At 35.8% G+C, this 24,574-nt stretch overlaps 1 protein-coding gene across 2 annotated transcripts; it reads left to right on the plus strand.

The window, feature by feature from the left end:
• On the plus strand, window positions 4,580–19,076 carry LOC109227177 (phosphatidylserine decarboxylase proenzyme 1, mitochondrial). Of its 2 annotated transcripts, XR_002068228.1 has the most exons (13): window positions 4,580–4,871; window positions 5,916–6,004; window positions 6,149–6,199; window positions 6,293–6,358; window positions 6,439–6,499; window positions 8,697–8,806; window positions 8,914–9,167; window positions 9,680–9,786; window positions 10,799–10,866; window positions 13,064–13,141; window positions 17,194–17,316; window positions 18,142–18,308; window positions 18,431–18,518. XR_002068228.1 is itself a non-coding variant. In XM_019392235.1 (12 exons), the coding sequence occupies exons 1-12, from the start codon at window positions 4,700–4,702 to the stop codon at window positions 18,590–18,592; spliced, it is 1,341 nt and encodes a 446-aa protein (XP_019247780.1). In that variant the 3' UTR covers window positions 18,593–19,076. The 2 variants fall into 2 exon arrangements, 1 of the variants encoding a protein (XP_019247780.1); XM_019392235.1 differs by lacking the exon at window positions 18,142–18,308 and having other exon boundaries at window positions 4,700–4,871; window positions 18,431–19,076.

Raw genomic sequence — 24,574 nt, forward strand, 5'->3', positions numbered from 1 at the left:
AAAAACTTCATTTGAGTTGACTTTGGTCTATATTTTTGGTAAACGGATCCGAATTCATATTTTCACGGTCCTGGTGGGTCTGTATCGTGATTTGGGACTTGGGCGTATGTCCGGAATAGAAATCGGGAGTCCCTAGCCCGGGATATTGGACTTTGTCGAAATTCGGAAGTTAAAGACTTAATGAATTTGAAAGGTTTGACCCATAGTTGACTTTTTGGATATCGTGTCCATGTTTTAGTTACGGAGCCCGGTATAGGCCCAATGCCATTTCTGTGACTTGTGTGTGAAATTTGATTAAAAAACGGAATTGGTTTTGACGTGATTCGGACGTGCGGTTGAGAAGTTAAAAGTTTCAAAGCTTTCTTGAAAATTTCATTTGATTTGGTGCTAAATTCGTAGTTCTAGGTGTTATTTTGGCGATTTAATCGTGCGAGCAAGTTCGTATGATGTTTTAAGACCTGTGTGAATGTTTGGTTAGGAGCCCCGAGGGCTCGGGTGAGTTTCGGATAGGCTACGGAGTGAAAATAGGACTTAGAACATTGCTGGTGTTTCAGTTGCTTGTGTAGGCCTCTAATGTCGCAAATGCGAGATTAGGAATCGCATATGCGACCTCTGCAGGTTCCGCATTAGCGAGCTAATTCTCGCATTTCCGAGGAGTAGCTGGGCCATACAGTCTTTGCAATTGCGAAGAATTCTTCGCATTTGCGAAGTAAACCTGGGAAGGGCAGTAATCGCAAATGCGATCTTAGAGTCACAATTGCGGAGTTCCATGTTAGCATCTGCGAACAAACCTTCGCATTTGCGAAGGCAGCAGAGGTGTGAAGGACTTCGCATTTGGAACATTTTTGTATAAAAAAAAAAGTTTTAAAAAAATATAATTTTATATAGTTATTAATCTTACTACCTTCGAATATGCTTTAAATTATATACATAATATGAAAAAGTTTATGAGATTTTCTTTATTGTAAATTTTTTCATAAGAAAAAAAGATTTTTTTTTTTACCATTTTAAGAATCAAGCGTACGAAAATTATACTCTTTGTATGAGATTAGGCAATTGAGAAAATATATGTATTTTTACATGGGTATTTTAATGAAAAAATAATGTATATATTTATTTTATATGGTACCACATGACCATGATAGTAAGATATATAAGGTGTGTTAAAAGTGAGTAGTATTTTAAATAACTTGATATAATTTTTAATTACGTGGATAATATTGTGGTATTAGGTAAAACTAAGTGGATAAAGATCCTTTTTGGGGCTACCACATGGCATTAAGCCAAGCCAAAGTGGCACCAAATTAAAATGATGAGTCATAAGACATGTGCTGCCTTGATCACACGTAAGGGATTATAAATGAGGATAGAAATAAACCAAAAGAGGAAAAATTGATGTACTTTTGTTCAATTCTCCCCTTCCAATTGGATACTTGTCTTTTTTTTTTTTTTTTATACATATGACATACCTTTTTAGAGCTTGGTCATTTAATAACTTAGAGATTTGAAGCATAGTATTATCTTCAGGCTTATCTTTATCTTTTCTATTGCTCTAAGGATAGTGGATCAGGTGTTTCAAATGTTCTCTCAAGTACATTGCTCATTAACTGATTGGAATTTCAGTGCTTACTATGTAGTGCCTGAGGAGTTTCTTTATATTAGTCACTGTACTGTCGTTTTCTTATGTATAGCTGCCCCAAAAATCAATAGAGCAAGTTTTGCATATAAGTATAAGCATTACTATGGTATAGTGGGGAATAGTATGATTATCAGGGAGGTTATGAGGTGTAAGCGGGAAATTAAAAGGTTTTGATAGTTCGGAGAGATTATACTATTAAATCTTATGAGGTTGTTATCTTCTTATATGGTGCAACAACACAATGAGGATTTCTATGAGGGAATTTTGGTGAAGGGATAGAGCTCGAATTTTATAAGAGAGGATATAGACTCGGCTCAGGTATGTTAAGGCTATTCCTTTTTTCTTTTTTTGGCATGATCCAAATGATACAAAAAGAAACGAGCAAACGCACATCTTTCATAAACGACTCTATTCATTGAAATATAAGGCCTATGTTCTTGATTCCCCATGTGACATATTATTTATATCTCTTGTTCATGGGTCTCAAAATAATACGCAGTTGATAAAGTTTATCCGAAAGGAATATTGAGATTATTAACGTATTTTTATGCATTTCATGCATTTATACATGTACATAGACCCATGACCAGATGGCGTTATGTACGCGTATTTATATGTATATATATATATATATATATATATGGGATATGGGAAAGGTAATGGCGTTATATACGCACCACCACCTGATCAGCTGGTATACGATGATGATATTGCCCATAGTGACTGAAATGGTATAATGGGATGCCTTCAGAGGCTTGATGATATTATGTACGTACAGACCTATGCACTTCATGACATTCATACGCATATGCATGACACTATAAGCATTTCATGATTTATAGAATTATCCAGACTTACAGGTTGAGTCATGTACTCCATGCTTCTTCCATGTCTTTTATATACTTATTTATGTGCCTTACATACTCGGTACATTATTCGTACTAACGTCCTTTTGTTGGGGACGCTGCATTCATGCCTGCAGGTATAGATAATCAGTTTGACGAGCCCTCATAGTAGACAAGATTGGCATTCAGCGAATGATTGGTAAGACTCCACCCCATTCGGAGTGCAGCCGAGTCTATGAGTCATCATGTCAGAGTTTTGCTACAGACTTACGGGTAGGCCGGTACCTTGTCCCATTTGACGTCAGATAAATCTTAGAGGCTTTATAGACAGAGGTTTATTTTGTACATTATGTCAGAGGCCTTGACGGCCCATATGTATTCATGTTTTAAGAACGATAGTTTATTGATACAGTGTTGCCCACTTATAGTTATACACTACAAGTTGTGGCCATATTGACCCATGATAGTTACAAAAGGAATGAATAAGTTACACAGTGGTTCGCTCGGGGCACTACGGCACCAGGTGCCAACCACGCCTCCCTAGGTTTGGGGCGTAACATATACGCCGCCAAATTATCTGTTTTTCCCTGAATTACTGTTTTTCCTTAACTATTTCCTTCCCTGTCTTAATTGTTATATGCTCTAAATGCTTTCCATGCTTAACTGCTACGTGTTAATCAATATCTTCTTCTGTTAACCATGTTAGCTCTTTTCATAGTTCCCCTAATACCTGTTATTTGCTTAATTTGACTTGTTTGCACCTTCTAGTTGTAAATTGCCGGGTTGGTCTTGTTGTGTAGCATTATTTTGTAGATTCTATATTGAACAAGGTTTCCTTTTCTTAATTGATTTTGGTATTTATTCATCGTAAAGGCCTTGTGATTTAGATTGTTGATTTGACTGTGTACATTGAGTGTTTGGTACTGATATGGTGGGATCGGGCTGCACGTCGCAACAAGCATAATAAGGGAAGATTGATATGGTGGAATAAGGTGATTATGTTTATACGGTGGGATCGGGTTGCACGCCGCAACAGGAGGAATAAGGCTGGATTGATTTAGTGAAATAAGGGTGAATTGTCGATATTGATATATGGTGGGATCGGGTTGCGCGCCGCAACAAATCTATATTATTTACTGTTATTGATATTGTTACGGTGGAATAAGGGAGAATTATGTGTTGTCTGGTGGGATTGGGTTGCGCGCCATAACAAACTATATGTTCTCATTTCCTGAGCTGCGTTGTATCTCCATATTATTATTTGAACTGGTAAGGATTGGTAATTCTGGACGATACTGGTGTATTTTTCGAGGTTGTGGTTACCATTTTCTGTTGGATGTTTAAATTCTGTTCAGTATTCCCATTTTATGTCATTATTATATACTGCGTACATGTTATAATATAGGTAACTCGCCTTAGCCTCATCACTACTTCGTCGAGGTTAGGCTCGGCACTTACCAGTACTTGGGGTCGGTTGTACTGATACTACACTCTGCACACTGTGCAGATTTTGGAGTCGATCCAAGCAACGGTTATTAGCATGACCAGACTGGACATCGGAGTAGATTTGAGGTACGACTGTTCAGCGCCCGCAACTCCTGGAGTCCCCATCCTCTTTTCTTTTTAGCGGTACAACTTCATTCAGACAACTTTGTACTTATTTCAAACCTTTATGTGTATTACTTTAGAAGCTCGTGCACTTGTGACACCAAGTTCAGGAATTTGTAATAGACGTTTAGTAGTTTTATCTTCCGCATTAATATTTCAGTTATTCTAGTTATCTCTCGTATTTAATTCAACTGTTAAAGATGGATAATATGTTCTAACGTTGGCTTGCCTAGCAAGTGAAATGTTATGCGCCATCGGCGCATCACAGTTCCGATGGTGAAAATTGCGGATCGTGACAATAGTTCAATACTATTCATATAATATTTTAAAGTTTTTATACTTATTGAGATGACCCTAAGACTAGTATAATTAAAAGTATAAACTACTTATAGAAAAGAAAAGAAACACATTCATTTTTATATTTATTTAGCCTAATGATTGATTCTCTTAAAATTAATCAAATTTTTGATTTTCCAAATATTTACCCTCTTATGGGCAGTCTCCTATTCCCTTTAGCTAAAACAACCCTAACTAGAAATTCCTGTGACCAAATCAAGACGCAGTCCACAAAAACCCACTTCGAAGATTTAACACACTGATAAAGAAGATGAAATTTAGGGCTCCTCAGAGAATTCCTTGCTTCGGTTATAATGGACGCCTCAATCATCTACATGCACAGCGTTACTATTTTACTACCTTTTTTCGTAAGGTACAAGCCACCGAAGCTCGAGCTTCGCTCAACAGTGGCGGCAGCAGTAGTAGTAACAGCAGCTCTCAGGGTACAACTCTATTTTACTTCTCTGCTTGAAAAACAATCTGTGAATGAGTTGCATTTTATATGAAATGAGGCCATCACGAGCGATGAGAACTTTAATGTATTGTGAAAGTTCAAATTATTTTTGTAATTCTTATTCTATTGATGAACTTTCTGATTTATCTCTGGAAGTTGGTAAAATTGTATCAATTGAATAGTCGGGATGCACACAAGCTTCCTTAGACACTCTGTCAACAAACAAGGAGGTAAAATAAAATAATATAGACAATTCAGATTCTAGGTTTATTCTTCTGGACAATGTGCTCGATAAATTTAAAATGAGATGGTTGAAATGGAGGAGTACTATGAGAGTCTATGTGATGCCAGGGTACCCACCCAGAGTGAAAGGTAAAATATTATGTTACTTTAAAATGTTGTTTGTCAACTCATAGAGTATGATTTATAATTTGAGTACACTTTTTGGTCAAATAAACGTTCAGAGGCTGCAAATCAGATTCTGTTGGAAGGTAAAGAATCCTAAAACAGTCAAGTGAATATTCTATTTGATGCAGGAAAATTATTACCAGTATGAAGTGTTGGGTTAAAGAAACTCAGTGGATTGGAATAAAGTTAGTATACAATATTATCTTGTGCCTTATTCATATAGGCACACAAATTAACACATTAACAAAATAGAGCACAATGACTTATGTGGCAAATTCCAAACTAAATCTAGTGAAAGTGGAGTTGATAGCTGGAGTGAGCTGCGCATACTGGAGGTCTCCTCTTGCTTTTCTTTTTCTTTTTTCTTTTTTTTAGATTTTGAATTGATGATGGTCATATGTAAGGGTCGTGTCTGATTGGTTTTTTCATGGTAATCTTTTACCTGCCCAGAATAGCTATTGTGAACTGCTAAAAATTCAATCTGGTTCTTGGTTCCTTAACTATAAAACTATATATAATGCTCCATCAGATTATAACTTAATAGTGCTTAATCCAGTTACTTGTTCACCTGTCCCAATATTATCATGCGGCACAACAGCTGAGATCTGAGGCTACTGGCATGCAGGTAGCAATCTCTTATTGCCTGGTGCAACAGTCGCAACTATAGTTATGCTTGGTCTTCTCCATGCCCGACGTCTTTATGATGATCAAAAGGTATTGTTCTAACTCATAAACCTAATGCCGTTTGCAAACTATTGCCTGTTGGGTTTCTCTTTTGGTTTGTGCAAAATCAGATGACATCAAGTTAAGATATTATGTTTTCTCCCATGGAGCATCCTAACCCTCTTTGAGTCGCAGGTTGAAGAGGCAAGAGAAAAAGGAACTTTAGAATTCCGGCCTGATGCAAAGGTAAGAACGCATTTCTATTTCCTATGCAATTAATCTTTCAGCTTGCCACATTATTCTATTTTATGTTGAACTTATTTGCCTTCTCAATTGTAGGCTACTTTCATGAGATTGCTTCCACTACGCTCCATTTCTAGATTCTGGGGTACCTTGACCAGTGTGGTAAGTCTCTAGCAATTTCAAATAGCAGAAGATTCGTCAAAAATTCTGGATCAATTTGACTCCATGCAATGCTCAACCAGGAACTTCCGATGTGGCTGCGCCCATATGCATATAAAGGATGGGCTCGGGCATTTCATTCAAGTAAGCAGCCTTTCTAGTTTCTACTTCGTGATGCTCTGAGCATTCTTCTTACAATCTTTTTTTATTTATTTTTGATAAGTAAAGATTTTATTATAACTGGTACAAGATGGTACATAGAAAAAAGTACAGGACCAGACTACAACTCTTACTTAATTCATACTATAAATTTTCTCCTAACAAGTGCAGAAAATCCAAATACTGGTCCATCTCATCTAAAGAACTGCTATAACACCAGAAATACAAGTTTTTAATACATTTGATTTTGACTCTGGCAATCTGCAGTCTCTTTCCCTCAAAGCATGCTTTATTTCACTCCAGCCATAATGTCCACATTATGCAGTTGGGAATAGTTTTCCATATTAGCTTTAAGCTCCTTTTTACTCTATGGGATTGCCACATTTCCAGCAAGCTACTAATCTTCTGAGGTAGCACCAGAGATATGCCCATTATGTTCAAGAAAAATTCCCAGCATTGTCTTGAAAATTTGCAATGCAAGAAGAGATGCTCAACTGTTTCCTCCTCTGAGTTGCAAAAAAAACATCTACTGCACAGAGAAAACCCTCTCCTCTGTAACTTATGTTGAGTTTGGCAGGCATCCTTAGCTGCTAGCCAACCAAAAAAAAGCTGCTTTCATAGGTGCTTTAGTTCTCCAAATCATCTTCCAAGGCCAGTTTAGAGTTCCCTGACTAGTTTGTTGTTGCAACATTTTGTAACAATTATTCACTGTGAATATATTATCCCTGCTGCCGATCCAAATTAGCCTCTCTGTTTTGTGTTGATCTATTGAACATGAATTCAGAAGTTGATGCAGTTCACAGAAACTATCCACTTCCCAGTCGTTCAGATTTCTTCTGAAAGTAACATCCCATCCTGATTCTGCTTTAAAACCTGCAACATAGCCCTCTTTATTCAACGCACAGTTAAATAGATCTGGAAATCTGCTTTTGAAGCTCTCATTACCACACCAAATATCCAGCCAAAATTTAATCCTACCACCCACCTCCAAACTAATATGCTGTAAAAATTCATCCCACCAGCCACCAATCATTTTCCAAATCCCGCCACAACTTCTCAGTTGAGAAGGAATTTGTTTCCACCCAATCTTTGCACCATAAGTGGCATCTATTATTTTCTGCCAAACTTCCTCACCCTCTCTACTATATCTCCATAGCCATTTAAATAGTAAGCTTTTATTGTGCAATTTCAGATTCCTCACTCCTAGTCCACCTCTCTTTTTATCTTCAATAACCATTTGCCATTTAACCAGATGTGTCTTCTTCTTGTCTGAGCTTCCATGTTCCATCCCACAAAAAGTTCCTTCTTATAGAATCTAATTTCTTTTCTACTGCTTTAGGCCTACTGAATAAGGACATGGTGTATGTGGGTATCCCATCCAAGACAGTATTTATTAGAGTCAGCCTGCCCCCAAAAGATAAGTATTGCTTCTTCCATGGAGTAAGTTTATTGCTGCACCTTTCAATGATGCCTTGCCAAATGTTTTTATCCTTTCTCTTTGCCCCTAAAGGTAACCCCAAATAGACAGTAGGGAAATTTTCTACTTTACACTCATCAACATTTATACTAAAAATGCTACTTTTAGCCAAATTAACTTTTAATCCAGTGACTGCCTCAAAACATAGTAGCACCCCTCTCAAATACAGGATTTGTACTCTCTCAGCTTCACAAAACAGGAGAGAGTCATCAGCATAGAGGTAAGTATCATCCCTTCCTGATCATTCTTGCCAATTCTGAGACCTCTAATCCATCCCAGAGCTTCTGCTTTCCTCAGCATACTGCTAAGGATTTCCATTACCAAGACAAATAAATAGGGTGAAAGGGGATCTACTTGCCTGATACCTCTGTGAGAACTGAAAAAGCCTTGTGGATTTCCATTAATTAAAATGGAAAATTTCACTGATGAAATGCAAAATCTTATCCATTCCGACCATTTTTCACCAAAATTCATCAGTTTTAACAATTTCAATAAGCAATCCCAATTGACATGATCATAAGCCTTCTCTTAATCAAGCTTACAAGCTACTCCTTTTTTCTTTCTTCTCAACAGATTATCCAAACTTTCATAGCTTCTTCTTACAATCTTGATGCTTTAGATTTTCATAGTTATTCTTTGACACATTGAGAATGTAAAGATAAGCTTTTGATGATGGCAATATTTAAACTCCATTTTTGAATCCAGACTTGGAAGAAGTAGCTTTGCCTTTGGAAGAATATGCATCTTTACGGGAGTTCTTTGTCAGAAGATTGAAAGAGGGTACCAGACCTATTGATTGCAATCCATGTTGTCTGGTAACTGGTAACCAGCTTCCTAGTTATCTCTTGGTTCTCTTGGTGTTTCTAAATATTGCAGATTATCAAATATTCTGACCTTTTTGAGTTGGTTTATATGGCTGTAGGTTAGTCCAGTTGACGGTACTGTTCTCCAATTTGGGGAGTTGAAAAAAGCTGGGGCTATGATTGAGCAAGTCAAAGGATTCTCTTATTCTGCTTCTTCACTTCTTGGTGCCAGCTCCCTTCTTCCCATGGCTGTGGTTGATGACAATAAAAATGAAGATGGTGGGCAAGAAGGTTCTACAGATGATGCAAATCAAAAGTCTTGGTGGAGAGTTTCATTGGCTTCTCCTAAAGTCCGAGATCCTGCACCAGCATGGTAATCACATGAATGTTAAACTGTGTGCTGTGAGGGTATCTATAATATACTACAACATGTCAACACCTTAGGTGTACTATGAAAATGTCTGTTTCCCTTAATTAATCATCTCTTTGATGCATAGCGCTTGTTGGCAGAATAGGCCAACTAGGCTAGTTTGAATATAAAAAACTGCCAAGGCACTTGTTGATCTTCTCTAGGATCCTTCTTCCATCTCCTTATTTTTGACCAAAAAAAAAAGCTCTATGTCCAGTTCTCCTTTAAAACTGTATATTTTAATTCTTAAACCATTCTGGACAACATACGTCTTTTTATGGGAATGAGCATCTATACTCCTAGACAAATTATATCTAGTTAGCAGGTGCCTAACATGTAGTACTCGGTCATCAGATGAACCTTTTATCTTTTTATTTCCTTATGTTTTCTACTTTTTGTTTGCGTTTGGTAATAATTTCTTGGTGATAAAGGAGAGAATGCTACTTAATTTGAAACTGAAAGTTGACTTATTGCAGTCCATTGAAAGGTCTCTTTTACTGTGTGATTTACTTGAGACCTGGAGATTATCATCGCATACACTCACCAGTTGATTGGAATGTTCTTGGTCGTCGGCATTTCTCTGGTAAGTCTTCACGTTTGCATCCATCGGTTCAAAAGAGTTCATCCACAATATTAGGCTTGCAGTTCGCGTCATTTTCTATTTGTCCTATCTTTTTGATCGCTTCACCTCACGCCCTTTACCCCACCCTGCCCAAAATAGTCATGTTTCAATGATATAGAAAGGATACACCGGTCTTGCAGAAAGGATCTTTTGGGTACCATAATTTATTGATACCGAAACAACCTAGGAAATGTTGTCAGCCTATATAGACAACTACTTATACCAAGAAAGCCAGGTATCAGATCCCTGTAGTTTGAGCCCTTTTTTTTCCCAGTTCCTGTACATGGAATGATTACCAGTGAGTAAACTAGTCTGGGAAAAGATGAGCCATACCCACTATCCTTTCCCCCCAGAAAAGGGTCTAGAAAACTGTGGCTGATTTGTTCTTTTACCTTGTCAGCCACACTCTCATTTAGTCGATATTGATAGTCCGGTATATCTATATTTGTGTCTTCAACACATGAGGGTTGGTTACTGGTATTCTTTGTTTTCACGCATATTCTAACCGTATTTGATATGATAATGAAAAGATATTATGTGACTGAAACTAACATAGAGGACTTTAGTATAATGACCATCGTGTTTGTATACAATCAGATACTTGTACCCGATAGGAAAATGTATTAACATATCAATTTGCAAAACTTAAGGCCACTCAGTGTGGTTGAGTCACCTGTTAAGGAATTATGTGACTTGTTAGTGAGATTGTCCAATTGGCTAAATTCTTTTTTTAGATTCATTCAAGAGACCCCTAAAGGGCGGGGAGCCTTGGAGCAACAGTAAAGTTGTCTCCTTCTGACCTATAGGTCACGGGTTCGAGCCGTAGAAGCAGCCACTAATGCTTGCCTAAATCACACCTCTTGGGGTGCGGCCCTTCCCGGGACCCTGCGTGAATGCGGGATGCCTTGTGCACCGGACTGACCTTTTTTTTTTCCTACCGGTGGTTTATTTATTCCATTCATTTGTTTGATAGGTTGTCTCTTTCCCATGAATGAACGAGCTACCAGGACAATAAGAAATCTTCACGTGGAGAATGAAAGGGTAAAATCTGATTAACCATGCTGTAGTTGCGTTCAATTCCCTGTTTTCTTCTTGATCTTTTTAAGATGGTGACTTATCCGAAAGAGGTTATAAAGTAGTTATTGCTGTTGTTATTTGCACCAGAAGCAAGTTATGCATAAATTTTTAGTCTCATGGAATGTTATGATTGAACCAGCCATGTATGTCCCTCTTTATGGAGAACTTGGTGAGCCAGTTGAAAATTAACATCTGTTAAGTTTGAAGGTTGGTTTTGTCCCTATTGTATTATCTTGAGCATATAGGGTCCTTAAAGTTTTCTAAAACTAAGCACTCTTAGTTCAATGGGCGGAACATCCAAATGGGGCCACTAAAACTAACAGAAATCACGTGTTTTTCATGTGACTAAAGTAAAAAGTAATTCCATTTTTTTCCTCCAAGTCACCAAAAAAAGAAAGCCCACAAAATCGAAGGAAAAAGTCTGCCAGCAACTAAAATAACCGTGGTTGGGATAGAATGAAATTGGGCAAGAAGACCCAATTGCGTTTTGTTTGCAAAACAAATGACATTTTCCATTACTTTTAAATAATTCATTTGGGAATACAGTTAGACAAAAGGAGTCTGTTGCATCAAGAGTATAAAGATTGATTGGGCCTGCTACTTTTTCTAAAATAAATGAATATATGTGCTCAAGGTATTACAATAAGGACGATAGTAGTCCCACGTGTGACCTAGTGGTCTATGAAGTAGCTGCAAACCTTGGAATTCAAGGTTCAAATCCCGTAGAGAAGTCCTCCTAATAGAAAGTTTTTACTTGTTTGTTCCTTTCAAATGTCAATGTTCTTGTTTTCAGTTACATATTCCTAGTTCGTCGCATATCCAGTAAATTTCTTTTTTCTTCTGATTATTCTTGCTCATTCTCTCTGTGACTATCAATGTCTAACAAAATTGTTAGATAGTTATGTGTAAATAGTCCTAGTCCCATATGTAGTAGGAGTAGAGTATGTCCTAGTCCCGTATGTAGTAGGAGTAGAATATGTCCTAGTCCTATATGTAGTAGGAGCAGAATATGTATTATATATAGGGCTTATTGTATCATTGTTAATAAATAGATTTTTCTCCCGTGCATTCTCACATGGTATCAGAGCTTCAGTGAGAAAATTATCGTTGTGCGTCATTCCAGCGACATCCGGGAAGAAAGATCTCATCGCCGTGCAAATTTCCGGCAACTTCGTTTTGTTCCAAGGGTTCATCACTGCTAAGTGGTACTGTGCATATACCAGTACCACCATCAGATCTGAAACCCTTGTGCGACTAAACCCCAGAAATTTCAGTCCCATCGGAACAGAAAAGTCAGTCACCGTGCGTCTTTCCGGTTGACGACTCAAGATTGATTTGCGTTATCTCCTCATCGGTGACTGTTGCGCGAAAACCAACACTACCAACTTGTTCGGAATAGTCAGGCAACAAAATCCCAGTCAATCACTCCGGCAGAAAGTCCCTCATGCGCCACCAAAACTAGGGTCCCGACGAGCTACAGTAACTTTTCCGGCGCGTGTGAGCCATTCCGGCCATTTTTTGACAGAACTTCTTCAGGATAACTACTTGTCCAGTGATTCCGATCCTACCATATAAATTACATCAAATTCTGACAACTTTTTATTTTTTTACGGCGTGAACAATGTACTTTTACCAGCGTGAACAATAATTTCCTAGAAAAGTTTATGTTTTCTGGTGGTGTTTCAAAACCTATTTTGTAGTTTGGAATTTGGCTTAGTCTCACTATTTTAAGATTTTTCCGGCGACCTTTCGGCCAACTCCTGTTTATCAGCAACCACCTGGTTTTGTTGCTCAGGGGGAGTCTAGTGGCCTTGTATGTCGAATGATCAGCTTGTAAATATTTTCACCAAGTCCCTCACTGGTCCTCGTATTAGTTACATATATAACAAGCTCGGTACATATGATTTGTATGCACCGGCTTGAGGGGAGTGTTAGATAGTTATGTGTAAATAGTCCTAGTCCCATATGTAGTAGGAGTAGAGTATGTCCTAGTCCCGTATGTAGTAGGAGTAGAATATGTCCTAGTCCTATATGTAGTAGGAGCAGAATATGTATTATATATAGGGCTTATTGTATCATTGTTAATAAATAGATTTTTCTCCCGTGCATTCTCACAAAAATGATGTGTGTTCTCCCTTTTGTGATTTCTGCCTATTATCAGATTGTGCTCGAAGGTAAGTGGCAAGAAGGTTTTATGGCAATGGCAGCCATAGGTGCAACAAATATTGGCTCCATTGAGGTAAGCTATGATGCTTGTCCCTTGGCGGAACACTTAATTTTGTATCTTTAAAGTGTGTCAGTTATCTGTTTGTATACAAGTATTCATTTTTTTCTCTGTAAATATATTTTTAGACTGCCCACTGGATCTTTTTCATTATCAAGTTACTCAATTTTGTTAAGTTAAACTGAGCAAGGGGGGTTTTAATAAAAAACTAAGCTTCCTTTTGCGGCCGGGGGGGGGGGGTGTAGTTGTGTTAATATTTCATTTATTACTTGTGCAGAAACTTATCATCAGTCTTTTAGGCTTTTGCACTATAGGTGCCTTAGTGATAATATTGCATTATGAATCATGAGATGAGATTTATTCCTCCACACTAATAATGACCTGAAGAATTTCTATAAGCAAGCTGTGACATTCAAGTGCATTGTCATGGCTATGATTTTTTCAACAAGGATCATGGCTATGAAATTCTACAATATAAACTAGCAAGGACAAAAATTTCCGGAGCTTAATATAATATATAATTAGAAAGAGAAACTGGAGTTGGATGACCAAGACAACAGAGGGGCATCGGCTTTTGATTGTCATCGACTTTACCATTAGAAACCCCGGTAGTAACCAGGCTAGTGAAGCATAACTGACACTGTTGCATATAATTAACTGTTGCTGTCAATACGGGCTGGCCCGGCCCAGCTTAGCCCAGCCCACATGGGCTTTGGCATTTTACGAACTGGGATGAGCCGGCCCACTATTTCAATGGCCTTAAAATGGTCAGCGTGGCCCAGCCCCACGTGGGTCGCGGGCCCCACGGGCCGGCCCATAATTTTAAAATTATTTTTCATATTTTTTAAAATTTTAGTTTTAACCTAAAATGCAATACATGTATATATACACGTGCGATGCACGTGTACCCATACCAATAAATATATAGTTTTAAAAAACATAGATATTATCAAATAATGTTTGTGAGTTATAAATAAAAAAGGTGCAAGTCTTGAAAACAATGAATATTAATCTCATTTAGCTATCTCTAAAAACTTGATAACTGACAGTATAAAGTCTAACATGACGAATATTAATTTAATTTTTTGCAACAAATAACTTAACTTATAAAACATATAAAAGGAGCTGTCATTTTTGGAATAAATGTAAAATGATAATATTAATAACAACTAATATATTAGTTGATAAATACTAAACTTTTCATACCCAAACCATCATAGCTGGAATTGAAATTATCCAAAACTTTATAACATACTTTCATAACATAATAAATGAAACTTAAATATTTTTGTTAAGACTAAACTAAAAACTAAAAAGTATTTTCAAACAAAAAAAATCAAAATATCAAAAATAAGAAAGAAAGAAAGAGTGAGGAGAATTAATTTCAAATAATGAACAAAATATTGTATGTCAAACAACAACAAATTTAAAACTAAGAGAAAGTCAAAGGATTACTATTTCTGTGGTGCCTATAGGTTTGTGGGTTCAAACGATAGATAGATAGGATAGTACTCTTTAACATTGTTACTTGTTAATGATCTCCTCCATTATATAATTTACGCAAGCCACTTTATTCCTGCAAATTCCAAATGTGCAACGATAAAAAGATAACGTGTTAAGTTTAAATTTAATCTCTTGCTCATCAAAATAAAACACGTTGTCACCCCAAATTTAACAAAGAAATCATCCATAAAAGCACAAAAAGAAGCAAAAAAAAAGTTGGGTCTCAAATATAGTAATCTTCTAACTCATATTTTCTAACTTATCAACACAGAATTGTATAGCAGTTTGCTTTGTGGATCTTGAACTTGATTATCTTCATGTGTTTTTCCACATGCTTCGATGTAGCATAAATATGAGAAAATAGGCGACAAAGAATTGTCATTTGAATCGCTTTTTAAAGAGTTCCTCCTTGATTGTTGTTCCTCCTCAAGGACGAACAAAATTTATTGTTGAATCTTAATATTGTTAGATGTCCAGCGAAGGAACAAATAATAATTGAATAACTTGAATGCGGAGTTTTTCTAATTTTCTTACCAAAAAAGTAAAAAAGTTTCCCTGATTTTAGGTGACTTTAAAACCCTAAATATTATGGAAATAATAAAATGACTATTTTGTCTAGAATGAAATATATTTTTAAAGGGAAAAAAAGACGAACGACATTTCGCTAGGTGCCTTCGTGCTTTTAATATAGTGTGTGTGTACTACATGGTCGTAGTAGGTTAGCATTGTATACATATTTGATTTGTCCAAATTATCCCTGCTATTGGTTTTAAGTTCCTTGATATGTCATAGGTAATTATGTCTTTTTAGCAAAACAAAATTAAAAAAAGTTGCAGACAACTCCTTGTCATCATCTAGAAGTCCCTAGTAGCGCACCGCAGCTTCAGCTATCTCTTGGAAGAGAAGAGTGACTGAATAAGAAAAACCTAAGACAATTATTTTTCCGGATCTCTCAAAAATTCGTCGAAAAAGAAAAAACTGCAGCAATTATTCAAGATGGCAGATGGAGAAGCATTCTTTCTGGGTTATCTTCATATTTTTTATGCATTTTAGAAAAAAATTACGCTATGGAGTCTCAACCTTGCAACACAGCAATCAACTAAAGATGCTCATTCTAACAAAACGAAATTCAATTTGAAGTTTAGAATTGATCAACCTTGAAGCCTTAGTTCGGTGCTCAATAGTTAAATCTGATCTTCATATTTCAAACGTTTTGCGATATCAAAATTTGAGGAATATGAAAAATTGGGGGAATTTTGGTGAAATTCATGGAAGATTTAAATTACAGTTACAAAATTGATGTTGAAGGTAGAAGACGAAGCTTAGATTTTTCTTCTACTTCATATTTGCAAATATACACGACTCCATTTCCACGATGTGTTCTTCGTATGGATAGATTGAGAAGAGAAGAGAGGTGAAGGGGTTATGGGAAAGAATTTCGGAAAGTTTGGGGTTTATTTTTGGGAAATATAGAGATGAAATTTGGAATTCTGTAAAATGACAAGGATGTCCTTAAGTTTGATGTAGTGGCGGTAAATAACGAGGGATAATTCGTATATATACACACACACACACACACACACACATACATGTTGGATAGAAAGTTTATGCAAAACTTAATAACTTTTAGCATTGTTCCAATAGATTACTATAAAACACAAATTCATTAATAGTCAATATTCAAAACAAACTACTCAAAAATATTTTCAAGGTGCTCATGGCATAAGGGCCACGGGCATACTTGGGCCGGGCTTAAAAGCCTCGTTTTTGAATGGGCTCCAAAAATCATAGCCCAATACTATTAAATTATGGAGTGGGTTGGGCTGGCCCAACGGGCCCAACCCTTATTGACAACTCTATAATTAATCAACCAAGAGATAATAAGGAGTGTGGACAAATCATATAAGAAATCTCAATTACTAGTTCATTAAAGATGGACCCACCGATAGTGTGTATGAGGGTTAAATTCAAAAATAGCCAGATTTACAACTGGTCGCTCAAAAATAGCCCAGTTTTAAAAGTAATCGATATTTAGCCACTTTTCATGTAACGATAAATCTGAGCGAAAACACTGTTCAAAACCCGGAAAATACGCCAGTATATTATGCTGGAGTTCCGACATAAGTATACTTGAACTCCGGCATATTATACTGGAGTTCTAAGATAAGTATGCTGATGGAGTTCCAGCATAAGTACACTAGAACTCCAGCATAATATATTGGAGTTCCAGCAAGTATACCGGTCCAGCATAATATACTGGAGTTTGGAGCACGGTGCTCCAGTCTCCAGTATATTATACTGGAGCCAGCATAATATGCTGGAGTTCATACACAGGTGCACCGAATTCCAGTATATTATGCTGGACCGATCTCTGCTTCAGCAAAATAGTGGCTATTTTTCATTGACTTGGTAAATGCTGGCTATTTTTGAATGACCAGTCCGAAAACTAGCTATACCCTGCTATTTTAACTGTGGATGAAGTACGCGATGATACCCATTTGCAGATCCCACTGTGGCCTTCACCTGGTTCTATTTGACTCAAAATTGTTTTTTTGATGTTTCAGCTTTTCATTGAACCAACTCTGCGAACAAATAGGCCATGGAAGAAGATGCTACATCCAGAACCTCCTGAAGAACAGGTATATGAACCCAAAGGCACTGGTGTTTTCCTGAAGAAAGGAGATGAGGTACGATCCTGAAATTTGATCTTAGTTTGGAAGAGAAAAATGCATGCTAAACTTTAGTTTTTGTGGCATCTTTTGAGCATGCAAAATATCATATGATAAATTATATTACTTGGCCAGTTGATGTGGGTGTACCAGAAATAAATCCCATTTTGCCAGTGGCGACTCAACCCTAAAGCGACTAAAGCAGTGGCTTTAGGCCCCCAAAAATTAAGGCCCCAAATTTACTCAAATTATATATAGTATAAATAATTATGTATTTATTATTAGTGATAAATAAATTAGTTTTAATCATTTGTTGTTAATTTTTTAAGTTTATACTAAAAATTGTAGATTATTAAATTTGCATTCACTTCCTATTTTTTATTGTTCTTTTTTGTTACCTCACGCATGGTTAATGGGATCAACTTCTTAATTTGTCTAACTCACTTCAACTTGAATCAATTTTATTTATAACTATGATATTGTAGAGTCTTCTTCTATTCTTTAAGTGCTTTGTAAACAATTTTTCAATCTTAAGCTAATGAAATTATCAAAGGATTAGATATGAAAAAGCATTTCTTAATCTCGAATGTTGAGGCCTCTTTTTAAATTTTTGCTTTAGGCCACATACAGGGTGTTGAGCCGCCTCTGCATTTTGCAATGAATTGCAAAATCTATTCGTTCTTTTTTCACCTATGGTTTGTACTTAATACACCTGGTATTGCATGGATTTGCAGTTTGGCTTTTAGGCTTGTAATGCAGATATTACCAAACTAGACTAATGATCTCCTCTCCTTTTCTTTCCCCCTTTTTAATAAAGTTCCGTGTTTTATATATATATTACAGACTAGAAGAAACAGTTCATTCTGAGTAGTGCTATTGTGGCTCTAGCCAAGAAATTGATTTTGAAGCGCTCATCATAGTTTGCAATATGTTCATGGATATTCGGGAATACCAGAATAGTTTTGCTAGTCTGCGTATAACAATGTCAACATCTTATGGACAAAATAATAGTATGTAAATGTTGTACAATAACTTTATCCCATTTTTGATTTGATGAGCGTCGACAAACAATAGATCAATTGAGTAATTCTCTATTTAATAAATGCTTAACTTTGACCGTTGAACTCTGCAGCTAGCAGCCTTCAATATGGGTTCAACAGTGGTTCTGGTCTTCCAAGCTCCGATATCAGAACCTTCTGCAGATAAAAGCATGTCAGCAGAATTCAGGTTTTGTATTAAAAAGGGAGACAGGGTTCGCATGGGAGAGGCCCTGGGCAGGTGGCATGATCCCTAGTTACAGTGTCTCAATTATAGAATTACGGGTGGTGAATTTGTATTATAGAAAAAGCCTTCTAGGGAAATGCTTTCGCACACCCCTTCCCCTCCCAAGTCCTAAGAAAATCATATTACAAAATTTTGTTTTAGGTGGAGTACAGATCTGAAAAGGTCTTCGTTACAGGTAACTCCATTTTAAGGGTCGTATTAGTGGGAGCTCAGGTTATATTTTGCTAAGAAACTATTAGTAAATTTAATGTCTTTTGGGATGATGACACTGAGATACGCTTGCGGAAACACAGTTTCTTTCTCCCCATCGTCTGGGGAGAGTGAAGTTTAATTTTTTTACATGAAATGTGGAAAAATGTTTCCTTAAAAGACATGTTTTCTGGAGAAGCCGTTTCTTTTCCAGAAGAGATTTATTCTCACAAAATACTTGTAAATATTCAAAAGACTACGGGTGTGTTGCCTGTTTGGTACGAAGAAGAATACCTTGTGGAAAATGCTTTCCAATTTTTCCTTGTTTTGTTTGCTTAAATGTTCAAGAAAATATTTTCCTCGTGAACTTATTTTTCTCCAATTGGAGAAAAATATTTTCCCTATCAAGAAGAAAAAGTTTTCTACTCACCAACTAAATGTGAGAAAATAAGTGATAAAATTATTTAATTTCCGGTAAAATATTTTCAAGCAAACAATTTCCTCCATACCAAACACACTCTTTAGTAGCACTGAAATCTTTTTTGTACAAAAAGTCTTTTCAGAGTACTATTTTCCGAAGAAGTTCCCAATACTTGTCCAAAATTTTTGTAATGAAGGGAGCATAATAGTTACATGCAAAGGAAAACTGCCCTTCTTTAGTGGTGATATCACTTTCTTTTGTTCCAAGTAATTACGTATTTTTTTTTAATATTCGTTCCTGCGTATATTTCGAGCTTCAATCACTTTATGGTTCTTTGTATTCTGGCTTTGCTGTAAATAGTAGCTAACCTTCTTCCAACTTATTAATGCTTGGGATATTTTTTTAGAATCGAGTAAATTACATATTACCACCACATCGAGCTGCTTTTGGGGTGTGTTTGGTACGAAGGAAATCATTTTTCGAAAAATGTTTTTCCAATTTTCCCATATTTGGTTGGCTTAAATATTTTGAAAAACATTTTCCTTATCAACTCATTTTCCTTCAATTGGAGGAAAATATTTTCCTTATCAAGAGAAGGGAAAACATTTTCCAAAACTCCTTCTCAACCTACCCACCCTATCCCTCAACCCACCCCCACACCCCCACACCCACCCACCCAAACCCCACCCCACCTCTCTCTCCAAAAAGGATTTTTTTTTAAATTTCAGTTCCTGCTATCCCCGCCAAACCCCACCCTCACTGCCCCCCCCCCCTCCCCGCCNNTAACTCAAATTTCTATTTTTTTATTTTTCTGCACATACCTCCCTGCCCCTGCCCCCTGCCCCCCCCCAGGAAAAATATTTTTTTATATATATATTTTCAATTTTAATTTTTTCATGTGCCGGTTTACAAGTTCGAAATTTTACAAGTTCCAAGTTATGAGTTTAGAGGTTTATGTGTTTGAAAGTTTACGAGTTTAGAAATTATAAAGTTTACGGGTTCGAAAGTTCGCGGTTTTTACGTAAAAAAAGTAAAGCAACACATTAGTTGCTTTGGGTTATATCAATTTTTAGAGACTTGGGGAAGGGGTGCGCGAGGGGGAGGGGTGGGGGGGAGGGGGAGGGTTGAGGAGAGTTGCATAAAAAATATTTTCCTAAAAAAAATATTTCTACTCTCTAACCAAACAATAGAAAATATTTTCCAGAAAATGTTTTCCACTCACCAACCAAACAAGGAAAAATAAGTGATAAAATCACTCATTTTCCATGAAAACATTTTCTAGGAAAACATTTTCCATGGAAAACATTTTCCTTCATACCAAACACACCCTTAAATTCATATTACAACCATTGGCTTGATTCATTTTGCAAAATTTCCAGGATATTGACAACGTTAGCTTAATAATATCTTGAAATATTAAAGCTATCATTATTAGGGAGGTACATGGATCGAGTTGGTTCGGTTTTTATCAAGACCAAACCAAATCAACTATATCGGTTTGGATTGGTTCGATTTTGTCGGATTTTTGGCATTTTCGGGTTTTTTATTATATGAATATTATTTTAATCTTACTTCGTCAAATTTTTGATAAGTAAATTTATGTGTTAGTAAAATTAATTTTTTTTTACAAACATACGATCTATTAAAATATCCTTATAGGAGAATTTTTTAAGGTGAAATGCATAAATCGCCCATTTAAGTTGTCTCCAACGATCATTTGAACACTTAAACTAACCTACTGACCATTTAGACACGCCTTTTAAACACCTTGTGCTGACATGGCAAATTAATTGTGCCTCACTAAGCATTGAGGGCATGAGGAGGACACTAAATAATGTTGTTTTCTTTTATTTTCAGCTCAAATTATTTTTATGTGTGGCCCACACCACATTTTCCTTCTTTTCCTCCAAAATATTTTCATTGTCTCCCTCAATAAATCATCTCCACCAACCAACCTTGCTTCACCCTAACACCAGTGGCTCCTACTATTTTAGGGCCACCGTCTGCCATAAATCCACCACAGGATTAAGGAAACAAGCCAACACTCTCAACTATTTAGCGAAACCCTAGGTCGACCAGCAGTAACAAGTGAAAAAATAAGAGATTTGACCCAAGAAGGGCCACGAATTTGCAAATTCCCATCTCGGGCGAAGCACTTGATTATTGCAGCCATTTTTACCTCATTGTCGTTATCGTCTAGGAGCTATTTTTCAAGCTCTTGAAGCTAATTCATCAAGTTTTTCTGCGATTTCTAGACAAAATTGTCTATCCGAAAATAGATCTATTTATGAACCAGAGTTGGAGACAAAACCTATGTGGAATTATTCTTGATGAAGTCTGCTGGTAATTTCAAGGCTTTATATTAGGGAGATAAAAGTGAAGTGTTGTTTGGAACATGTAAAAGAAAACAAATCAAAGAGAGAATAAATGGAGAAAGATTATCGGGACGGAAGAAATGGGTGGGAAAGACGGTGAACATATCTTTTTCATAGAAGACGGCAAGCTTTTAGTGGAAGAATTGAAAATTTATGTTTTAGTCCTTTTTAGTATTTCTTAATTACATGTGAAATTATTTTTATTTAAAATTACATGTGTTCTTATTTAATTGGTTTATTTGCCATGTCAACAGCAAGTATATGTCACGCATGTGGTCTGCTTGACTTAAGTGTCCAATAAATACACTTCTGCCAAATAAAAGTGCTTAAATGGTCAATAGGTTAGTTTGAGTGTTCAAATTCGTTGGGGACAATTTAAAGGGGCTATTTATATATTTCGCCTTTTCTTAATAATACATGATAGTTATTTTTTTAGTCGTTTGACTAATTTTTCGTTGATGTACACTTTCAAAGTTAACCGAATTTAGTAATTAAACATAAAAATCAATATGATACCTAAATAGTGATATATTCTATTTGATTTTAAATTATCGAAATACCACTTCAAAATTCGAAAAAGATATATAAGAATTTTGATAGATTTTGAATATGAATATGGAAGAACAAAAAGATTGACACATTTTAGTAACACTTGATAAGAAAGTGATCCTCCAACCCATTATTTAAAGTTAATAAAAATGGAGCACTTCATATTTAACGAAATATTACATCCCATAAGAAAATTGGAAATATTTCTAGATATTTTTTAAAGAAAATTCTATAAAGTCTTAAAAGTATATATATGAAAATTATATTTTTGTATGTCGGTTTGGTTCGAATTTTTTTACTTAATACCAAACCAAATCAAAACCAAACCTAATTGAATTTTATAAGTTTGATTTGACTTTTTATTTTGGTGTAAATTTCCGATTAGATTTATACACCCTAACCATGATGATGCGTTGGATCATCCAAAATTGCAGGATAGAGCACCATTTAGTCCACGCCATTTCTTCCCCCTAGAGTAGTAGAGTAGCATAGGTGCTTGGAAAAGGGGCATCCCCTTTGCCATTTTAAATTCGAGTAAATTTTACGGGTGGTCATTCAACTTTGTGTTTATTACGCAAAAGTTACTTTTTTTCTTTTTGTTACGTAAAAATTATTCAACTTTGTGTTCATTATCCAAAAGTCACTTTTCTTTCTTTTGTTACACAAAATTACTTTACTTTGCTCTATTTATCACATAACTCACTTTTATTTAAAAAGTCTATTATGTCCTTGATATTAATCTTCTCATTTATGTAATACCTTCTATATTACAACTATAAAATATATTTTTACCTAGGTATTTTACTTATAATTAAAATAATTTTAAATTATTTTATTTATTATTTTTATAAATATTCATACATTTAATTTTTTCATGGCACTCAATTTGTTTAATCATATTCAAACATGAACATAGAAGGTATTGCATAAATGGTAGAATTTATAATGTCAAGGGCATAATAGACTTTTCAGGTGAAAGGTTTGTAAAATCTGATCAAAGTGAGTATTGCGATAACTAGAGCATAGTAAAATAATTTTTGTGTAACAAAAGAAAGAAAAGTGACTTTTGGGTAATGAACACAAAATTAAATGACGTTTACGTAACAAAAAAGAAAGGTAACTTTTGGGTAATGAACACAAAGTTGAATGACCATCCATGAAATTTACTCTTTTAAGTTCATCCTTTCTACCAGGAGATATGTCAAAATTTTCCATCACAAAGTTCATATTTGTCGCACTTCAAATTCAAATGAAGCAGTCAAGAATAGTTGGTTGTAGGGGTGGCATAATACCGATCGAACCGAAAAAATCGGTCGAACCAAAAATTTCGATTTATTCGATTTTGTTTTTTCGATTTATTCAGTCGGTTTTAAGTTTATAGTTTTAAAAAGTTCGGTGTTCCGTTCGGTGATCGATTTTAACAGTTCGGTTTTTGGTTAAACCGAAAAACCAAAGTTTTTTACCACTGTGCCACAGCCAAGCCACAGTGTTTTTACAAGAAATCAAGGAGAATAACAATATTATCATGAATTTGACATAGAGATACACGACAATTCAAATGTTAAACAAGTGTTGGACTTTTAAGCTTGTGTTGCTTAAAGAGGGTGAATGGGAAATGGAGGAAAAATGAAATATTTGAGTTTCCCTCCATGGCAAAGGGACATTGTTCCATATTGGAGGAAGACAAGGATTTTGATATGTATATATACAATTGCTCTTCTTCTAGCTCTTAAAGAGTTAAGAAGAAGGCAAGCTTCGCGCCGTCGTCGTCGCTCGGCTTCGGCTTCGGCTTTGGACAAAATTCCTTTCAATTATTTAATTAATTAATTTAATTAATTAACGAAAATTCAATCCGGAATAACCCATGACCTGCGACCCGGTCCGATCTATTTTCTTTCCCGGATTATTTTAAATCTGTTTTTAAATTTTCCCGCAATTTTCTCACCTATTCCAACAGCTATGGTTGTTCTGAAAGGTTGCAAACCTTTTCAGAAACAGTGCCGAATGGGCTATAAATATGCCTTGAATCCCAGAATTTTTACTTACTAAATTTTCGGATTATCTTCTTCTTCTTCTTCTTCTGCACAATATTTTCCAGTGTGTTTTTACGACCAATGAGTGGTTCGCCGTTCACTAGAGTTTTTGGTACCAATACACTGGTGAGTTTTTGGTACCAATACGCTGGTGAGTTAAATCGTTCTATCCTCGGAGGATATATTCCAGCACCTCGGGTACTTGAGGGGAATAATTTCCTTAAGGACACACTGTGTATTCAGTGGGCTCGATTTGTTCCTATATTATTTTTAAAATTTATTTTATCGTTTTAATTCTACTAACTTTCTGTTTCTATTTTTCCTAAAAGTTTACAGTTTTATTATTTATTACAGCAATACAGATTGGATAACAACAAGTCATTAAAAATTTGGTGGAATCATCAGCTTGCCACATGCCAACTAAG

Source organism: Nicotiana attenuata, chromosome 6 (assembly GCF_001879085.1).
Source record: "Nicotiana attenuata strain UT chromosome 6, NIATTr2, whole genome shotgun sequence".
Lineage (NCBI taxonomy): Eukaryota > Viridiplantae > Streptophyta > Magnoliopsida > Solanales > Solanaceae > Nicotiana > Nicotiana attenuata.

Bases quoted from the DNA above. Each gene is read 5' to 3' on its own strand.
- LOC109227177 (XM_019392235.1), top strand. From the start codon at position 4,700: ATGAAATTTAGGGCTCCTCAGAGAATTCCTTGCTTCGGTTATAATGGA. The intron at 4,872-5,915 runs GTACAACTCTAT...ACTGGCATGCAG, and splicing joins TAGTAACAGCAGCTCTCAGG to GTAGCAATCTCTTATTGCCT. The intron at 10,867-13,063 runs GTAAAATCTGAT...GCCTATTATCAG, and splicing joins TTCACGTGGAGAATGAAAGG to ATTGTGCTCGAAGGTAAGTG.